We start from the raw sequence: 16,850 nt of genomic DNA, 5'->3' as shown, positions 1-16,850 counted from the left end.
CTGTGAACTGGCTGAAGGAGAGAAGCCAGAGAGTTGTAGTCTATGGGGCTGAGTCTAGTTGGAGGCCTGTAACTAGTGGAGTGCCTCAAGGGTCAGTACTGGGGCCGGTATTATTTAATATATTCATCAACGATTTAGATGAGGGAATTGAGTGTACTATCAGCAAGTTTGCTGATGACACTAAGCTGGGAGGAGTGGCTGACACGCCAGAAGGCTGTGCTGCCATCCAGCGAGACCTGGACAGGCTGGAGAGTTGGGCAGGGAGTAACTTGATGAAATATAACAAGGGAAAGTGTAGAGTCCTGCATCTGGGCAGGAACAACCCCAGGTTCCAGTATAGGTTGGGGAACGACCTGTTAGAGAGCAGTGTAGGGGAGAGGGACCTGGGGGTCCTAGTGGACAACAGGATGCCCATGAGCCAACACTGTGCCCTTGTGGCCAAGAAGGCCAATGTCATCCTGGGGTGTATTAGAAGGGGGGTGGTTAGTAGGTCGAGAGAGGTCCTCCTTCCCCTCTACTCTGCCCTGGTGAGACCCCATCTGGAATATTGTGTCCAGTTCTGGGCCCCTCAGTTCAAGAAGGACAGGGAGCTGCTGGAGAGAGTCCAGCGCAGGGCAACGAAGATGATTAAGGGAGTGGAGCATCTCCCTTATGAGGAAAGACTGAGGGAGCTGGGTCTCTACAGTTTGGAGAAGAGGAGACTGAGGGGTGACCTTATTAGTGTATATAAATATATAAAGGGGGAGTGTCACGAGGATGGAGCCAGGCTCTACTCAGTGGCAAACAATGATAGGACAAGGGATAATGGGTACAAACTGGAACACAAGAGGTTCCACTTAAACTTGAGAAGAAACTTCTTCTCAGTGAGGGTGATAGAACACTGGAACAGGCTGCCCAGGGAGGTTGTGGAGTCTCCTTCCCTGGAGACATTCAAAACCCGCCTGGACACATTCCTGTGTAACCTTATCTAGGTGTTCCTGCTCCGGCAGGGGGATTGGACTAGATGATCTTTTGAGGTCCCTTCCAATCTCTAGAGTACTGTGATACTTGTAGCAAATGGGTTTGCTGAGTTGCTTTCCTTGTCTTTTGTGATGTTTGTGTATTGAGGGAGACTGTGAGATGCTTTGTGTGAGGATCTTGCAGGAATCCCGTACTTCTGACTCTGGGTACTGGCAGATTGTAGAGTGAAGGGCCCATGGTTATGGTAGGGCAGACCCTGTTGAAGAGATGTCCCTTCCAACCCTAACAATTCTGTGATTATTACAGTTGCTGATCTGTGGTCTTCTGCTCCAGAATCCCATGTAGCAGTGCCAGCATACTAGCAGGGGAACAGCAGCAGTTCAGTAGCCACAGGCATACAGACAGCTGGTAAATGGTGAGGGGGCTGCAATAGCAAATGCTGTATTTGGCAAAAACAAGATTCCTGGGATCACAAATAGTAAAGGGGCTGCTTCTGTGAGCAGGCCAAAAGGTGCATTCCTTTATGGGCTGAGGCATTATTCTGTGCTAGAAGGACTGCTGTGACTTTCCAGTCATGCTGGGTCTGCAGTAGTCTTCCAGCTCTGCTTGATCTGTGGGGCTAAATGGTCGAAGCCTCTGCTTCTTGAGATCAGTGCCTTGTTATCAGCAAAGGAATCATGATTAAAGTAGACTAATGGCCTGTCTCTTCTCATTTGAGAAAGCAGACAATTCTACATCTTCCCAACCATTTGGAGTTACAAGACAGAGGTGTCTGCTGTGTGGTGTGAGTTGTGGGTTGTTTGGTTTGTTGGTTTTCCTATTGCTTTTCTTCCTTTCTGACACTTAAAATCCTGTCGATGGTCCCTAGGGGGAACAGGCCTTGGAGGGAATCCTGCTCCCAGAAGACACTTCCATTCTGCAGTGGGCTGGTGCTCAGCATCGTGGGACTCCAGTGCTCTGGTAGCACTTGGCTTGGTGTCTGCTTCCAGAGCCTTCTGGGAAGCATGAGGGAATGCTTGTCCTCCAATGCTCTTCTGGGTAAAGGGATCTCTAGCTCTTGGCTTCTAGCAGTCTGGCTTCAGCTTTGGAGTGAACTACCAGAGATCCTGTTATTGCTGGGAATGGTGGTGGATAAAGCCTAGTTAGGTTTGGCTTCTTTCCCTTGCTGTTTGCTGGTGCCTGTGCTCTGCTAGACCCCATCTACCTATCTCTGGAGAAGGGTGCTAATTTCTGGAAAGAATCAAAAAAGAATAGGAAACGTCATTTCCCAGTTCAGGCAGATGCTGTGACTTTCAGAAACACATTTGGCACGGGCGTGATGAATCTGAACGCCCACTGGTTATGTGCTTAGCATCTGAGAAAATGAAATGAAAACCAGTTTGTTTTGAAAGGGAACGTTGCAGGTGAAATTCCTCGACCTTGATCTCTGGTATCTTCTGGGAGGAGGAGATGGAAAAGATAAAAGTCAGTTATACTACCTGGTTCCTGCCTCAGTCTGGCAAACTCTGGTGCTGTCTCATAAGATGGAAAACCCCCTTGTGTTAAGGCTTCCTGCCTGCCTGGATTGTGATAACCTTTGGGTGCTTTGGCAGTGGGGGAAGGATGCTGGCTCTTGGGAAGGTATCTCCAAGCCAAGTGGCATTGGGAGGGTTATTACACAACTGCTTGGGGGAGATTTGTTGACCTCCAAGGCATTGCTTGCATGAGCGGCTTGGGAGCCCATCCTGCGCATGTACTTGTACTGTGATTTCCAGGCTGATGAGTCTGATAGCAGTGGCAAAGGCTTAGTAGCATCCTCTGCTCACTGCAGAGAAGCCTGTATGAGTGCAAGCAGGGTGCTGCTAGTCTGTGCTGGCCACCGTGCTGCAGTTTGAGGTGCAGGTCCTGCCTCATGGGCTTTGCTCCTCCATGGGGAGGTGCTGGGGACTGCCTTTGACACACAGGCGGGGAGGAATCCATCTCAGAGGTTATGTTTACAGCCCAGCAGCTCCAAGAGCAGAAAACAAAGCTGAACCAGTCTCATTTTTGGAGCCATTAAAGAGCCAGCGTAGTCAAGTGACAAGAGTTGCCCAACCAGTTTTGTGAAAACTATGCATTTTTACTGAGCTGGGTGCTCTTTTTAGGCAGTGTGGAGACTTCCTTCTGGTCCCTACCTGCACAAATAACATTCTCGTAGTACGTGGTAATCCAAAAGACAAAAAGTCCACTAAGCTGTACTTTTGGCTCTTCTGTCTGCTGCTTCTGGTAAGTTGTGTTTTGTGGTTTTGTTTTTCTTTAGGGGGAGAGGAGACACAAATGGCTCTGGGATAGGTTGTGGGGTGCTTGTGTTTTTTTTTTTTTTCCTGGGTTTTCTGTTGGCAGAGCTGTATCTCTGGTCTTGCTGCATGGAAAGAATTGCTTAAAGGGGAGAAATACTGTCCTGCAATGCTGTCGTGCTGTGCAAGTATGAGTGTACAGACTGAAAGCAGCCAAGGACTTTCTCAGTTAGCCAGTGGTAAGGACTGAAGACCTACTTAAATGTTGGCTTCCAAACTGAAGTGTGAAGTCCAGATGTTCTTCTGATTGCAAATATAGAGATGGCAACAGGCCCTTCCAAAAGCCATGCTGCTCTTTGATGCTGAACAGTGAGTTGGTTTCTTTTCAACAGTAGGATAGTGGTTTATAAATACCTAATCACTTCCCCTCAAGCATCAGAAATATGCTTCTAAGGTGTATTTCCAATTGGACAAAATGTGGTTGCTGTGGTAAAACATGCTGAAACCCCTTTTCCATTGTAGACAGTCCTATGGGTACTTTCTAATCTAGCATCTCACCAGATGACACTGTTGCTTTCAGGTTCTTCACACAACAGTATACTAAGAGCAGGAGTCAAATAGAAAAGCTTCATGTCTTACCAGGTGCACCAGGAATAAATCTACCCTTGCACTGTGAGTTGATGAGTTTTATCAGAAGCTTACCTAGTTCCTTGAGAAATCTTAGTCTTTCCTATGGTGTTTCTGCAGTACTTGCTGCCGAATGATGCCTTGCTGCAAGTCTGCTCCCCTTACTCTAAAGATAGCAAATGTGCATTCTTGAGCTTGCATCTTGTAGATGCTAACGTTGGGGTGTCACTATAGCTGTACTCCATGGCACATCAAGGTTTGTTGACAAGTACTGTGTTGTGGTTTGCAAACTGATGTAGCTGTACTGCTATCTCTGCGCTTAGCACTCAAAACCATCTCCTTTAGCTTGAAGGCAATTGCGTCTATGTAAGATAAGAACCAGCTATCTCTAGAGTAGATGGAATAAGAGATAGCCTGTTCTGAGCACCTTCTTTTCTTTCCTGTTTCCAGGAAAATGCACAAATAAGTTTTTTACCTTGCCTTGACACTTCCCTTCAAAAAGAAACTGTACCTGAATCAGTGACATGCACACACACACACATATATACATGAATATATATAAGAAATCACTGCGTCTGCAAGTGTGGCCTGTTTCAGAGGGTAACCCTAACCAGCAGCCTTATTATTTAGGATCCAGCTTCCCCCTCAATGCCTCCATTGTAACTTTTGAAGAGATGCTGATTGGAAAATCCCCACAACAAACATGATCTTGTTTGTCTTTTCAAGGTCATTACACCACTGGTATTATCTCAGTGGAGCTTTAACGGAAAGTTCAGTGAATTCAGACCTGAGTCTTTCATTAGCTCTGTGGTTATTTACTTACCAGAGACAAGATGTACTTCCCAGGTGTACTAAGAGTCCAATGCCTTTGAGTATTAATGTCAACAGGATGAACTCCTTAGCATAGTCTTTGTATGTTAATGTGGCTGTAACTTGTAGTCTCTGCCCTGAGAGCCGTGCTGTTAACAGGAGACTCAGTAACTTTCTGGTTGTTCATTAACTAGTACTGTTGTGGGAAGCTGTCCTGTCTCATCACTCTGATTGCCAAGTGCTTGTTCTTCATGTGCATGGGTAGAGAAGCGTTCCCAGCAGCTGGGCTTTGTGGTGCAAGGGCTTAGAACCCAACAAAATATGATCTGTTTCCACCCCTGACATTAAAGATCATGTCTTTCTAGGCTGTCCCTACCCTGCAGGTGTATGGCTTGGAGCTGGAAGGAGAAGTAAGCATCAAGTGAGCAATTTCTGATCCCCAGCTGGCTTCTCTGAGTCTCTAAGCTCAGGTCAGCTATGGCTGATCTGGTTCTGGTTTTTGGATTGGGATAATACTGCAAAAAGTAACCTATTGTGGTAGGAAGAAAACTAACTCTATCCCAGCCAAAACCAGGACATAACTGCACTAACCTTCAGAATGGCCTTAACCTCGTGCAAATTAGTGTGCAGAACCCTAGTTCACAATTCTTTGTAGCTGTCCAGTTGGAAGTTTCCCCTTCAGCAAGAGGAATAGCGGAAATGAGCTGGTATGCAGCCATAGAGGGCATTCAAGGTGTTTGTGGGGGCAAAAGGAACTGGAAAAACACAGTTCTGGTGCTGGTTTGACCTCATCTTAGCTTGGTAATGCTAGTACAAGCACATACTGTAGGATCTGCCTTTGTTTTACATGCTCTGGCGTTAGAGCTTGAGGGCTGGTGGTAGGGAGCAACCAGCCAAAGTACATAGGAAGCAACCCGCAGCTTCTTTGTAACCCATTTCCTTTCCTTACGGAAGAGGGCCTGGGGAAGAGAGGACAGCATCTTCCAGGCTATGTAGATGCATTCAGATGTGAACCCTCTTTTACTTGGAGCACCAGGGCTGACCTTCAGAGCTCATTGCTCTTGTGCTCCCCTTGAGGGTTTGTGGGACCTTTGCGCTTGGCTGTGAATGTCCCAGGACGGTGATTTCCACACTGAGCTCCTGTGGTTTGTGCTGAGGCTGTTCCTGCTTGTCTGCTGCGCTTTCACTGCTCTTGTAAATGAGCCCCTTATTTGTGCTGTACAATAAGTTGGCAGCTGAGGTGCTTCAGCTGCCAGGACTCGTCAGGAAGAAACCTGCACCGCAAGAGCGAGGGCGGTACTGCGGAGGAAGGCTGAGCTCTTACCAGCAGAGCTGCATGGCACAGGCATGTACAGTGCTGGCCTGAGCCAAGAGTCATAAACTTCAGCAAGCACCAAGTATGCAGTGCTGGCTGGGTGGAGGAAGTGCAGGATCTAATCCGTAAGATCCCAGACTGATTTGGGGTGGAAGGGACCTTAAAGCTCACCCAGTTCCAACCCCTGCCATGGGCAGGGATACCTTCCACTAGAGCAGCTTGCTCCAAGCCCCTGTGTCCAACCTGGCCTTGAACACTGCCAGGGATGGGGCAGCCACAGCTTCTCTGGGCACCCTGTGCCAGTGCCTCAGCACCCTCACAGGGAAGAGCTTCTGCCTAATGTCTAATATAAATCTGCCTTCTTCCAGTTTAAAGCCATTCCCCTTGTCCCGTCCCTAGAGGCCCTTGTCCCAGGCCCCTCTCCAGGTTTCCTGTAGCCCCTTTAGGCACTGGAGCTGCTCTAAGGTCTCCCTTTCAGGAGCCTTCTCTTCTCCAGGCTGCCCCAGCCCAGCTCTCTCAGCCTGGCTCCAGAGCAGAGGTGCTCCAGCCCTCGCAGCATCTCCGTGGCCTCCTCTGGACTCGCTCCATCAGCTCCACATCCCTCTTGTGTTGTTGCCCTAGAGCTGGATGCAGACTCCAAGAGAATGCAGTTCAAGAGAGCAGGATTGTGATTATCAATTAACTTACCCTCTCTGCCCCTTGACTGCTGTGGTTGTAACATCTCTGCATGAGTGCTCCTGTGCTGCTGGCTGGTGGGAGGCAGAGGTGTTTAGCTCTCCCCATACTGCCTGTCCTTCACTGCAGTCACCTTCTGCAGGAGGGTGGCTGTGACAAAATAAGCTAATCTCTGAGCTGTGATGGGACTCCTCTGCTGTCTCTAACAAAGCCGGCCTCTGTCTGCCTCTCCTCGGACACGTCCTGGATTTTGTGCTCCATATACCAGTGTTGCTGTCATCACTGTTGCTGGAAAGACATCAGGCCTGAGAGATGGAGGTGATGGAATGGGCAGGAAGCCATCCCCTGATGCTGGTTTAGCCTGTGTGGAGTTGTCCCATTTCTCCCCCCTAGGAAATGCTGGGGTCCTGGATCACTTGATGCCTTCTGGAGTTAGTTCTTCCTTCAAGTTCAGGTGTTGAAGGTGGTCTAAGAAAGACTAATAGTCAACTACATTGAAGCTGACCAGGCTGTGTTGGCCACCAAGTTTTTATGGCAGTGATGCCTCAAAGCAGCAATCTGATAGATAAGCATAAATAATCCTGCATATCTTTACAGGCTGGGAAATGAGAGGGTGGGAGAAACGCCCCTCTGCAAGCTGACAGTACAGTCTCTTATGAAATCCTCTGCAGAGTTGGCATCAATGTGGAGAATGACAGGGAAAACTTGGAGGCATATGGCAGGACTGTTGAAAAGAGTAGGTGCGGCTTCTTGGGAAGGAAAACTCGAGTGGCCAGAGCAGCTGGGGTGGAGAGGGAGAGGAGGAAACAAACAGTTGCAGACTTCATGTATGAAACCTTTATGTGCATTGCTGCAGGCTTAAAGTTGACCAGCTTCAAAAGGTAAATGGCGACTGCCAGACAGGCAGGCAAGACTCTGTACTGAAGTCAGCCCTACACCGCCAATTGGCTGTGGATATGCCCTTCAGTGGTAACTCCAAGCTCATCTGCTTCCAAACCTGACCCATCTCATATTTGGTTGAGCTGCTCCTTCTACTGTATGTTTTGTGACTGCTTGTGCAACATCAGAAGGAAGGGTTTTAGAATCATAGGGTGGTTTGGATTGGACGGGGCCTTAAAGCTCATCCAGTTCCAACCCCCTACCATGGGCAGGGGCACCTTCCACTAGAGCAGGTTGCTCCAAGCCCTGTCCAGCCTGGCCTTGAACACTGCCAGGGATGGAGCATTTACCACTTCTTTGGGTAACCTGTTCCAGTGCCTCCTCACCCTCACAGTAAAGAACTTCTTCTTTATATCTAACCTGAACCTCCTTATGTCTAATCTGAAAAGGATTTTCATTAGCGTAGTGAACAAAAGTAAGTTTAATTTCTTAAGGATAGCAGAAGAATTGGAAGATCTCATACATTTTTTTATGTGGATATCTAAACGATCTCAAAAACTCAAAGCAAACCCCTAAAAACCTGGTTTTCTTTTGGCTTGAAACCTATACTTTGAATTACTTTATTGCTAAGAGCTATGAAAGAGTTATATCTCCTTGTGGCAAGAAAAGAACAGCGTGTAATGCTGTAACACACAGTTTGAGGTTGTTTTCTTTAATAAACATTTAAGATAGTCTGCCTTTAACAAATAGCTAGAAGAGCCCTGAAAGCAATCTGTCGCCTCAGGCAGGTCTTCTTCCACACCAGCTCTTCTCAATTTGTTTGATGACTTAATTATCTTAGATAACTCTTGTAAAGATCCTAACAGCTCTGCAAATCTCTGCTTTCCTAACTCATCAAAGTAGTGTGGACAGAGTTGGAAACAGGCAGCACATGGCTGTTTAGTGCTAGGAAGCAAATCAGCAGCTACTGGGAGTTGCATCTCCAGCTTGAAAATAAAGAGGATTACACCAGGGACCAGACTTCTTAAGGTAAGAAGTCCAGTGCCTTGTGCATGACTTAGTTTTTGGCTATGTTGAAGAGTAGGAAAATGCTTGTATCCCCCACAACAGACAGACATCATTGCCTGGGGACCTGGCTGCCTCAATGTTCTGGTTAGACTGCCAGGCTCCAGTTTGCGATGCTATTAAGAGGAGATGTGTTTATGGTGAAGCCAGTAAGCAAGCCAGCTGGATGGGGAAACTTCATTATCCTCTCCCAAGTGCAGTCTTTAGGTGTTGGTGCCTGCCAGGATTAACAGCCTGAGAGAACATTCCTCTTACAAAGGAAAGGAGGGAGCACAGGGTTTTAAGGAAGCAACATTAGTGCTCTCCTTAAATACTCACCCCTCTTCTGAGATACCATTAAAGGGTATGGTAGTCTTTGGGTTACAGCTCTTCTGTGACAGCAGACTGGCACATTAACTGTAGCAGAACTGCTCTAAAATGAGCAAGGCTTGTTGAATAAACTTGCTGTCCCTAACCAAAGGAGAAAATCTGCTAACAGAGAGACTTCACTTGCTTATAGGTTGGTAATGATGCATCTGTCATACAGTGCATCTCTGCTGGAACAGAGCCAGCTCATAGCCAATGGCTGCATTGGAATGGGAATGCTGTAGTTTGATAATTGGTGCAAGTATGGACCAGAAACCATTACAGGAGCTTTCCCTGGCTAATATGAAGGACCTAGTTTTGAGTGCTGCTATATGGACTCAGACCTGAGGAGTTCACTGAATAGAAGTGACTGAGATGGTGCTAACCCAAGTGTGCAGTAAGAGCTCCCTAGATGCAATATATGTTGATATATCATGGGATTTTTAAGAGCTCAGCTGGCTAAGACTGTTTCTTGTGCTGCTTGCCCATCTCAGTAGCACCTTGTGGTGCAGCAATGGGCTTAGCACAGCTTCTAGCTATGGCATCCCTTGAAGCCAGAGCACTGTTTTCTTCAGCCGCAGAGTTCAAACTCACGCTCTCTTGTGGTAGTTGGGGGGTGACCATTGCTTTGTAGGAAGGCTAGAATGCCCACGGACCAGTTTAGCTCTAGAGTTAACCTAAATATTTAATAGGATTAAGCAAAAGCCTTTGATTGAAACAAAAGAGCATACTAGGCTCCAGTGACCCTCGGTGCACCCAGGCTGGCAGCAGGGAACCCTGCTGACGTTGCTCTCTGTTGGGACTGGCTCCTCCCAAGCCACACTGGTGACCCCAGCCTAGCATTGCTCTTCCTTTGGCTGATGCTTCTTAAATCAGCATGGTCTATTTTGAGCAAAGAACTTGTTAGAGCAAATTTTAAGGAACCTAAAACATCTTCATTGCCTCTGCAGGAAATCTCACTGAGCACAGGGCAGGAAGGAGAGGCAGGCAGGAAAGCTGACCTCTGAGATGTTCTCCCACCAGTCCTCATGTGTCACTTGGTTGTGCTGCTTCCCCAGGAGGAGGCTCACTGCACTAGCGAAGATGATCTGTGGGACTGTTTTCTAGCATCTGAGCTCTTTGCTGTCAGACAAGTGGGAATGGAAGTAGCTTGCAATAATAGAGATCCATTTATTCCCTGGGTCTTATAGCATGAAGACCTCATATCCATTCCTGATAAGCTGCCTAACTTGCAGTGTTGAAAGCAACCTTGTCATCTCTTCTCATGCTTTACATAGGCTTCAGCCATGGTAATCAAGCAGAGTTAACTTCTGATATAGTAAAATACCTTCTCTCTATGGTGAAGAACTGCACTGAAGTTGGTCTCTTGCCTTCATTGTGTTGTGTGCTAGCCACCCCATGGATGTGTAGTTTGTGTGGCCGGTACCAACAAACTAAAACCAGCATCCTGTCTTATCGGTGCTCCCACACTGCCTCCAACTTGTGGGGCTGGCTTTGGAAACTGAGACTTGTTGAAATCCTGCCTGTCTTGATCCTGCAGCAGAATTGGTTGTATGTAACTGTGGAGTTGACTCGCTGGTCCTCATGTGTTGTCAAAGCATCAGGTGCCAAGTTGCATTCGGGAAGCTTGACATAGTGCTGCCTTCCAATTTGACCCCTTGGCCTTGCTCTTTACTGTCCTTTCAGTTGCTTAGGAGTCATGAGGTGATGAGATTATTTGGGGAAGGGAGCTAGCCTTGTGAGTTCCTTCCTCAGATATGTGCATCCCCTTTCTCTGCTGGGAGTAGTAGTTAGAGGTGATGCTTTGGGTTGATACTATTAATGCAAAGTCTGTATAAATGGTGATGGAATTACCAGTGTTATTTGTGATTACATGTCTTCTGTAACTGCCTATAGTCCTCTGTCACTCTCCAGGAGGTATTGGCAGCAGTGGCTCTTTGTAGTGATGGTGATGTCCTGTTTTGCTGCTCTGAGAAGGCAACTGAGGTAGTCTATGGAGCACATGCATTCTGTGTATCTGCTCTGAGCTCTACCAGATGATCCAGAGCTCTGCACAGGGTAAGGGTGCTGCTCTGAAATTGCCTGGATGACCTGTCACTAACATAACTGGTTGTCTGTTTGCTTTCCCCTTAGGTCTTATAAGTGAAAGAAGATGGGGTCTGGCTGCCTGAAAGTCACCAAGTACTTCCTCTTCCTCTTCAATCTTCTCTTCCTTGTAAGTATCATGGGCATCTTCCTCCTTAGTCTCCTCCTCTTGTAAATATCATGGGCATCTTCCTCTCCAGTCTCCTCTTCCTTGTAAGTATCATGGGCATCTTCCTCTTCAATCTCCTCTTCCTCATAAGTATCATGGGCATCTGCAGAGTAGAAAGGAAGGCCTGTACTAAAGTAAGCTGGAAAGCTGTTTGTTTCTGGATGTTGGCCCAGTGTGTTCATTAAATAAAATGGTCAGTTTTGGAAGGAGGGAGGGAATCCCTGAAGCTGCAGGTCATCAGAGCTGCTGTGTGGCTCCCAGGTATGTTCTGCTGCCAGTACCCACTTGCTGTCTCCAATCCACATAGCTCCTTTCCTATGGAAGGGAGGAATGGGAAGGGAAAACAGGAGCTATGGGTCTGTTCTGGAAGGACAGTACTTGTAACTACTTTCTCTGCCACATCTGGAGCAGCAGCTGAGCTGCCCCTGAGCAGCAAAGTACAAAACCTGCCAAGTAATGGCAGTGACCTCCTAAATAGGCCAGGCAGGCTTCAAAGAACAACTCTAATTTTGTTTGAGTCCCAGCGGCTGGTTTTGGTTTTTAACAAGATGAATTAGTCCAAGTCCCCTGTTTGAAATAGAATTGGGAAATGGGGAACACTGGGGGAGGTTTGCCTGGGGAAATGAAGCAGCCCACTGGGTGCAGTTACTTTCAAGTGTAAGGCTTAGCAAAAGGTAAGCTCTTCTTTGGATCAGAGTGGGTCTGGGAGAGCCACACACCCCCTTGCATGCATCCTTTTGTGAAGCTTGGATATTGTGTGCCATGGGGATGCTGTTGGTGCTGCCCTCCTGCAGTGGCATGGTGTAGTGGGAAGCATAAGGTTTCAGCCTTCCACATGCTGGCAAGAAAAGGACCTGTCTGATGTTATTCTTTGTGGAGCATGTAAGGGGAAGGGTGGGCTGGGCAGGGAGGGAGGGAAATGGAGCACGGCAAGGTGAGTACTGCTTTCTGGTCTCTGTCCCTGCAGAGAGCTTTACTCTTGCTTCCTGCGTGGCTGCTCTGTGCTGCTGGCACATGGGTTTGAGCCTGAAGCACATCTGGATCTGGTTTCTCTTGGCTTGCCTTGCTGGCTCTTTCCTCTGCTTCTTGCTTCCATCCTAAGAGTAGTTAGCCTGGTCTAAGGGCTGAAAGTCAGGGGTGCTCAAAGCATCCATGGGGAAGGCTCTTGGTAGGAAAGGGAGAGGAGAAGTTTTACAAGTGCCACTAGATCTTTTGGAATATGATTTGGTTCACTTTAAGGGTAGGAAAAATCCAGCTGGGTCCAGACTTGTCTTCCTACTAGTGCAGGACTCCTCTGAATGCATTAACATCCAGGCTATCTCTTCTTTTGAAGAGGTGATACTTTTTAAGCAGCATATGATGCAACTTAAGGTGCAACTTAAATGCAGCTCTGCTTCTCAGGAGACACTGGTTAAGGCAGTGTTTGGGTTTTGCTGAAGCCCGGTGCCTAGGCACTGTCTAATCTTCCTTTATCCCTGAGCCTGGGTCCAGGCACTGAATCCCTCTCTGGGTCCTGGGGAGGCTTGAGCACTCCTGTCTGGATTGGAAGTGATGGGAAGCAGCTCTTCTTTGTTCTGTGCACACCCTGCTCCAAACCAGCTCCTCTGGTGTAGCAGCCAGCCCCTGTCCCTCTTGGGGAAGGCTCATCTGATGCACTGAGCTGGTCCTGTAGAGTTAAGAGTTTTAAGGTGGAGTGTGAGGAAGTCTGTGCTGACCAAAGGGAGAAGCTGCTTTCATTACCGCTTTGCTAAGCCCGCTGTGCAGCACAGCCACTGTTGAGTTGCTGTGAGCTCCCAACACAGGCAGGTTTTCTATATCTCATCCTGGTTTCCTGGAGCTACTGAGTTTTGGTGAGGAGCGTGCATGCACAAATGTGAACATTAATGCTGGTGATGGAGCTCCATGTCTACTCTGAACCTTGAGCTGAGCCTTTGTGATCACATCCTGTGCGGTCCTTGCTGTCTGAAGTGTGTTCTCCAGCCCTGCTTGAAGCTGGTGAATTAAGCCTTTAGTCAACATGCTGGGAACTCTTTTAGAGTTCAGTCAGTCATTGAAATAGCACTTCCACAGCCTGAGGTCTGTGAGGAGGTCCCTTGCTGTAGCTGAAGTAGTTCAGGGACTTGGTGGTATTTTGCAGACATGAAGGCTCACTTCAGGGAAGGGTGTGACCTGCTTTGATTAAAGTTATATGGACTGCTTGCCTACTTGCTGCAAAAGATAGCAAAACCATAAGCTTGGAGTATGAGCTTAGTTTCTCTAATTAAAACTTAACACATCTCTACTTTCTTGGGTAGCAGACACAGGCCATAGCAGATGCTTCCCCTTAAAGGGAAAACAGTTCTGTGAGACAAGTTCAACAGTCTCTGGAAACTATTTGTTTAGAATATATAACTGTCTGTCCTACTCATAACCCTTCTGTAAATGGAACAGAACGCTGCTACCTAAAACAAAGCCTGGAGTTTAAGAGCCTTTCCCTGTGCCAGGCTCAATGATGCCTCATGCAGTCTGAGTGTGAAGAGAAGGATGGCTGGGGACCCCAGAAAGGTGTCAGCTCTATCACAGCTTAGCTCTTCCTTTCCCTTCACTGGGCTCTGCTGTGACAAACTGCTGGCCCTGCCTTGAGGGAGCTGCATCCTTCTGGCTTGGCTGTGGAATAGGGTCTTGCTGAAATCAGGGATGAAATCTCCATCCTGAGGGTGGAGGGGAAACATCCAACCCCTGCTTTGGGAGTTTAAAGCAATGGAGCAGAGGAATTAATCCCTGTGGAAGGCAAATATATTTCTTTCTATGGGGGTTCTAAAGCCAAGCCAGTGGCAGAAGCAGCCTTGCCATGTTATGCAAGCTCCTGAAGATGCTGAGCAGAGATACTATCCTGCTAGGAGTTAAATACACTGTGGTTAATAGCACAGCATTTTCTCCCTGCCTTCCCCTTTTACTGTGTTCCGCAGCAGCTCCTGGCAAACACACACGTTGTGGACTAGAGCAAAGATCAGAGTGAAAACAGGCCTTGGATAATCTGAGCACCTCATAACAAAGAACTTCCCAGGAACTCAGCTCGGCAGCTGTGCTGTGTTTTGTCAGCAACAGCACAACTTAGGTGACGTTTCAGGGTCAGCGAGCCAAGAGGGATGTCACACACAGCCCGGTTTGTGTCTTTGTTAAGACAAATATTTTAGTGAGACTATAGTTGAAGTGTGAGGCTGCCTCAAAACTGTCAGTTCAGCAGTTCTTGGCAATACCAGGCTTGAGAGGGATTTTATAGGCACCACATCTATTGCATGTGCAAAGGGGCCTTTCTAGTTTGATCAGCGGATTGAGCAAGGGAAATCTTGTTACTGCCACCTTACCATTAATATTATTGTTATTATTATGTTTTTCTGGGGTACAAAGGCTACATCTTTTCTGCAGCTGAATCAGTCATCTTCATCCGTCTTCCTAGATGGGGAACTTGCTTGGTGACTTTCTACTCCTGTCCCCAGAGCTATCTACATGTTCTGACCTCTGCCAAGCTAGGAAAGCTTGGAAGCTGCTTATTTCAGACTGTTGCTTTATCTTTGCTCAGAAAAGCTTCTTTGTATGAGGAGCTGAAGCACAGTGTAAACTTTCAAGATGTGGAGCCAGTGTGTGTTCATACAACCCTCTCTGCCAGCTTTATTCAGGTGGTGGTTTGGCTTTTCCTTTGGCTCCCAAATATCCCAACATTCCCTAGTGAAGCATAGAATTGCAATCTCTTTTCAGCCCTGTTGGTTTATTCAGTATTTCACTTTATTCTGTCTTGAAATCCTGCTGATGGAAGAGTTGCTGCTTGCAGTTCACTTCCTCTGGAAGCGTCTCACTTGCATTCCTTGTCCTTCCCTTGTTTCTTCAGTGTCTGTTTTAGGTCTTTGCATGACAAGTGATTTCCAGCCTTTGCTGATGCTTGTTGGCTGAACAGCGCATGTTTCAGCTCCTTATCAAACCTACAGATTTAAAGGCTTCTCAGCTTAGTTACTTTATTATGGGTGTAATGGTGCTCTCATCCTATTTTGGGAGTCATCTACCTGCAAACACCTCACAGTGTAGTATAAGGCATGGTGATACCTAGAAGCTAAAACAGAGCACACTTTCCCTCTATTGCCCCTTCAAAATGATATGGGAAAAACTGTATGTCTTTTGCCTTCTCGATTCCATGTCTGGAATCAGCTGAATCCTCACAGGGACATATTGCTCTATTAATCCTTGCCCTGGATAAGGCTGTGGTGAGCAAGGCAGAGGCCATGGCTGGTGTTTCATAGTGTTTGACTCTCTTGGTGGTAAGATATGTTGACCTGGGGGCTTGGGGTATTGTTCTATAAAGTAGTGACCAAGCCAAACTGCCTAAGCTTGGCTTTGGAATGGGAAGAGCACTCAAGGGAATCTGCATGCAAAGCGAATGCTGCTGGTTTATTGCATTTGTGGGTTGCAGCTCTACTGTTAAAACAGAGCCTGACAAGACATGTTTCCTTCCTGGGAAGGTTCCAGCTGCCAGATATCTAATCCTTTGGCAGCTGGCTTGAAGCCTGGTCCCATAGGGTCAGGGATTTCTGTATTCCAAAAACATCTTTAAAATCAGATGCTAGATGTGTTTGTCCTTTGTCAGTTCTTCACAGCAGCATTGTGCTTACCTTCTGCTTCTGACAACAAGGTTCTAGCAGCAGGGAGGCCCTTCCTCAGGCAGTTTCAAACAGTTATCCAGTACAGCATCGTGTACTACTGCAGTACTGTGTGAAGGACTGCCAAGCAGCACCTGGGGCTCCTGTGCAGTTGGCTGAGGTGCTCTTCCTGGAGTCATGCTAATCCTGTTTACTCTGGGAGGATAGTGTGGGGGAGATGGGATGGGAACAGCAAAAGAATGGTTGTGTTCACTCTGGAAGTATGGAGAATGGTGACTGCTGCATCTTCTTTGTCTAAAATAGTCAGTTAATGTGTTTTGTTCTTACTCTTTCAGATCCTGGGTGCTGTGATCCTGGGTTTTGGGATATGGATTCTGGCCGACAAAACCAGTTTCATTGCAGTTCTACGTAAGACCATCTTTCTTCATCTTATTTCTCCTTCTGAATTGACTCTGGTTCGGAGCTGTGCTTGACCATGGCGTGATCTAGGGACAGCAACACTTCTATGCACAGTCTGTGACCCGAGCAGTAACATGGTGTATAGCACAGTGGGACCCTATCAGGGAAAGAAGGAAAGGGAACAACCCTGGAGACACAGCATTCCTCCTGGTCTTGTGGATTTCAAAACCAGGGGCAGACTGAGACCATTGCCTCTTCACCCAGCGATCCAAAACCATCATGTTAAACATAAGGGCTAGTATTTCATCCTATCTTTGCTGAGTGCTCTGTGTTTCCACAACAGCTTTCTTATCACTATCATGTCCAATGCCTTAATGTAGTTTCTCTGAGTCCCCCCGTGCTCCCACTGTTTTCTGTAATGATCTATTTCAATTTGACAATTTTAAATTCCAAAGAAAGTAAGTACCTGGTTTTATTGATGCTTAGTGTACATTGAAAGTAGGCAGTATGTTGTCCCTAAGCAGGAGAGGATGTAGATCCGAGGGGGGGTGTGGGGGTGTGGAAGATACGGGTCTTTACTGCTCTGACTTCTAAAACATACTTGATTTATACACGCTTCATGAGGCTTAGCCTGG

The 16,850-nt window shown here is 47.2% G+C and overlaps 1 protein-coding gene across 4 annotated transcripts in view; it reads left to right on the top strand.

Annotated features, from left to right (window-relative positions):
• Positions 1-16,850, top strand: part of CD82 (CD82 molecule) — a 40,385-nt gene that overhangs the window by 9,260 nt on the left and 14,275 nt on the right. For 2 of the 4 annotated variants that reach the window (XM_057408730.1, XM_057408731.1), the window contains exons 2-3: positions 11,065-11,146; positions 16,152-16,224. In XM_057408730.1, coding sequence (XP_057264713.1) covers positions 11,084-11,146; positions 16,152-16,224 — 136 coding nt within the window. In that variant the 5' untranslated portion in view covers positions 11,065-11,083. Of the gene's footprint in view, positions 1-3,075; positions 3,205-8,439; positions 8,551-11,064; positions 11,147-16,151; positions 16,225-16,850 lie in introns of those variants that run through there. The other 2 variants (XM_057408729.1, XM_057408732.1) reach the window with 2 other exon arrangements.

Source organism: Pezoporus wallicus, unplaced genomic scaffold (genome assembly GCF_028554395.1).
Source record: "Pezoporus wallicus isolate ANWC-B61680 ecotype Strahan unplaced genomic scaffold, APGP_CSIRO_Pwel_v1 contig_6382, whole genome shotgun sequence".
NCBI lineage: Eukaryota > Metazoa > Chordata > Aves > Psittaciformes > Psittacidae > Pezoporus > Pezoporus wallicus.
Note: the sequence above shows the minus strand (reverse complement) of the source record. Positions and strands in the feature narration are given on the sequence as shown.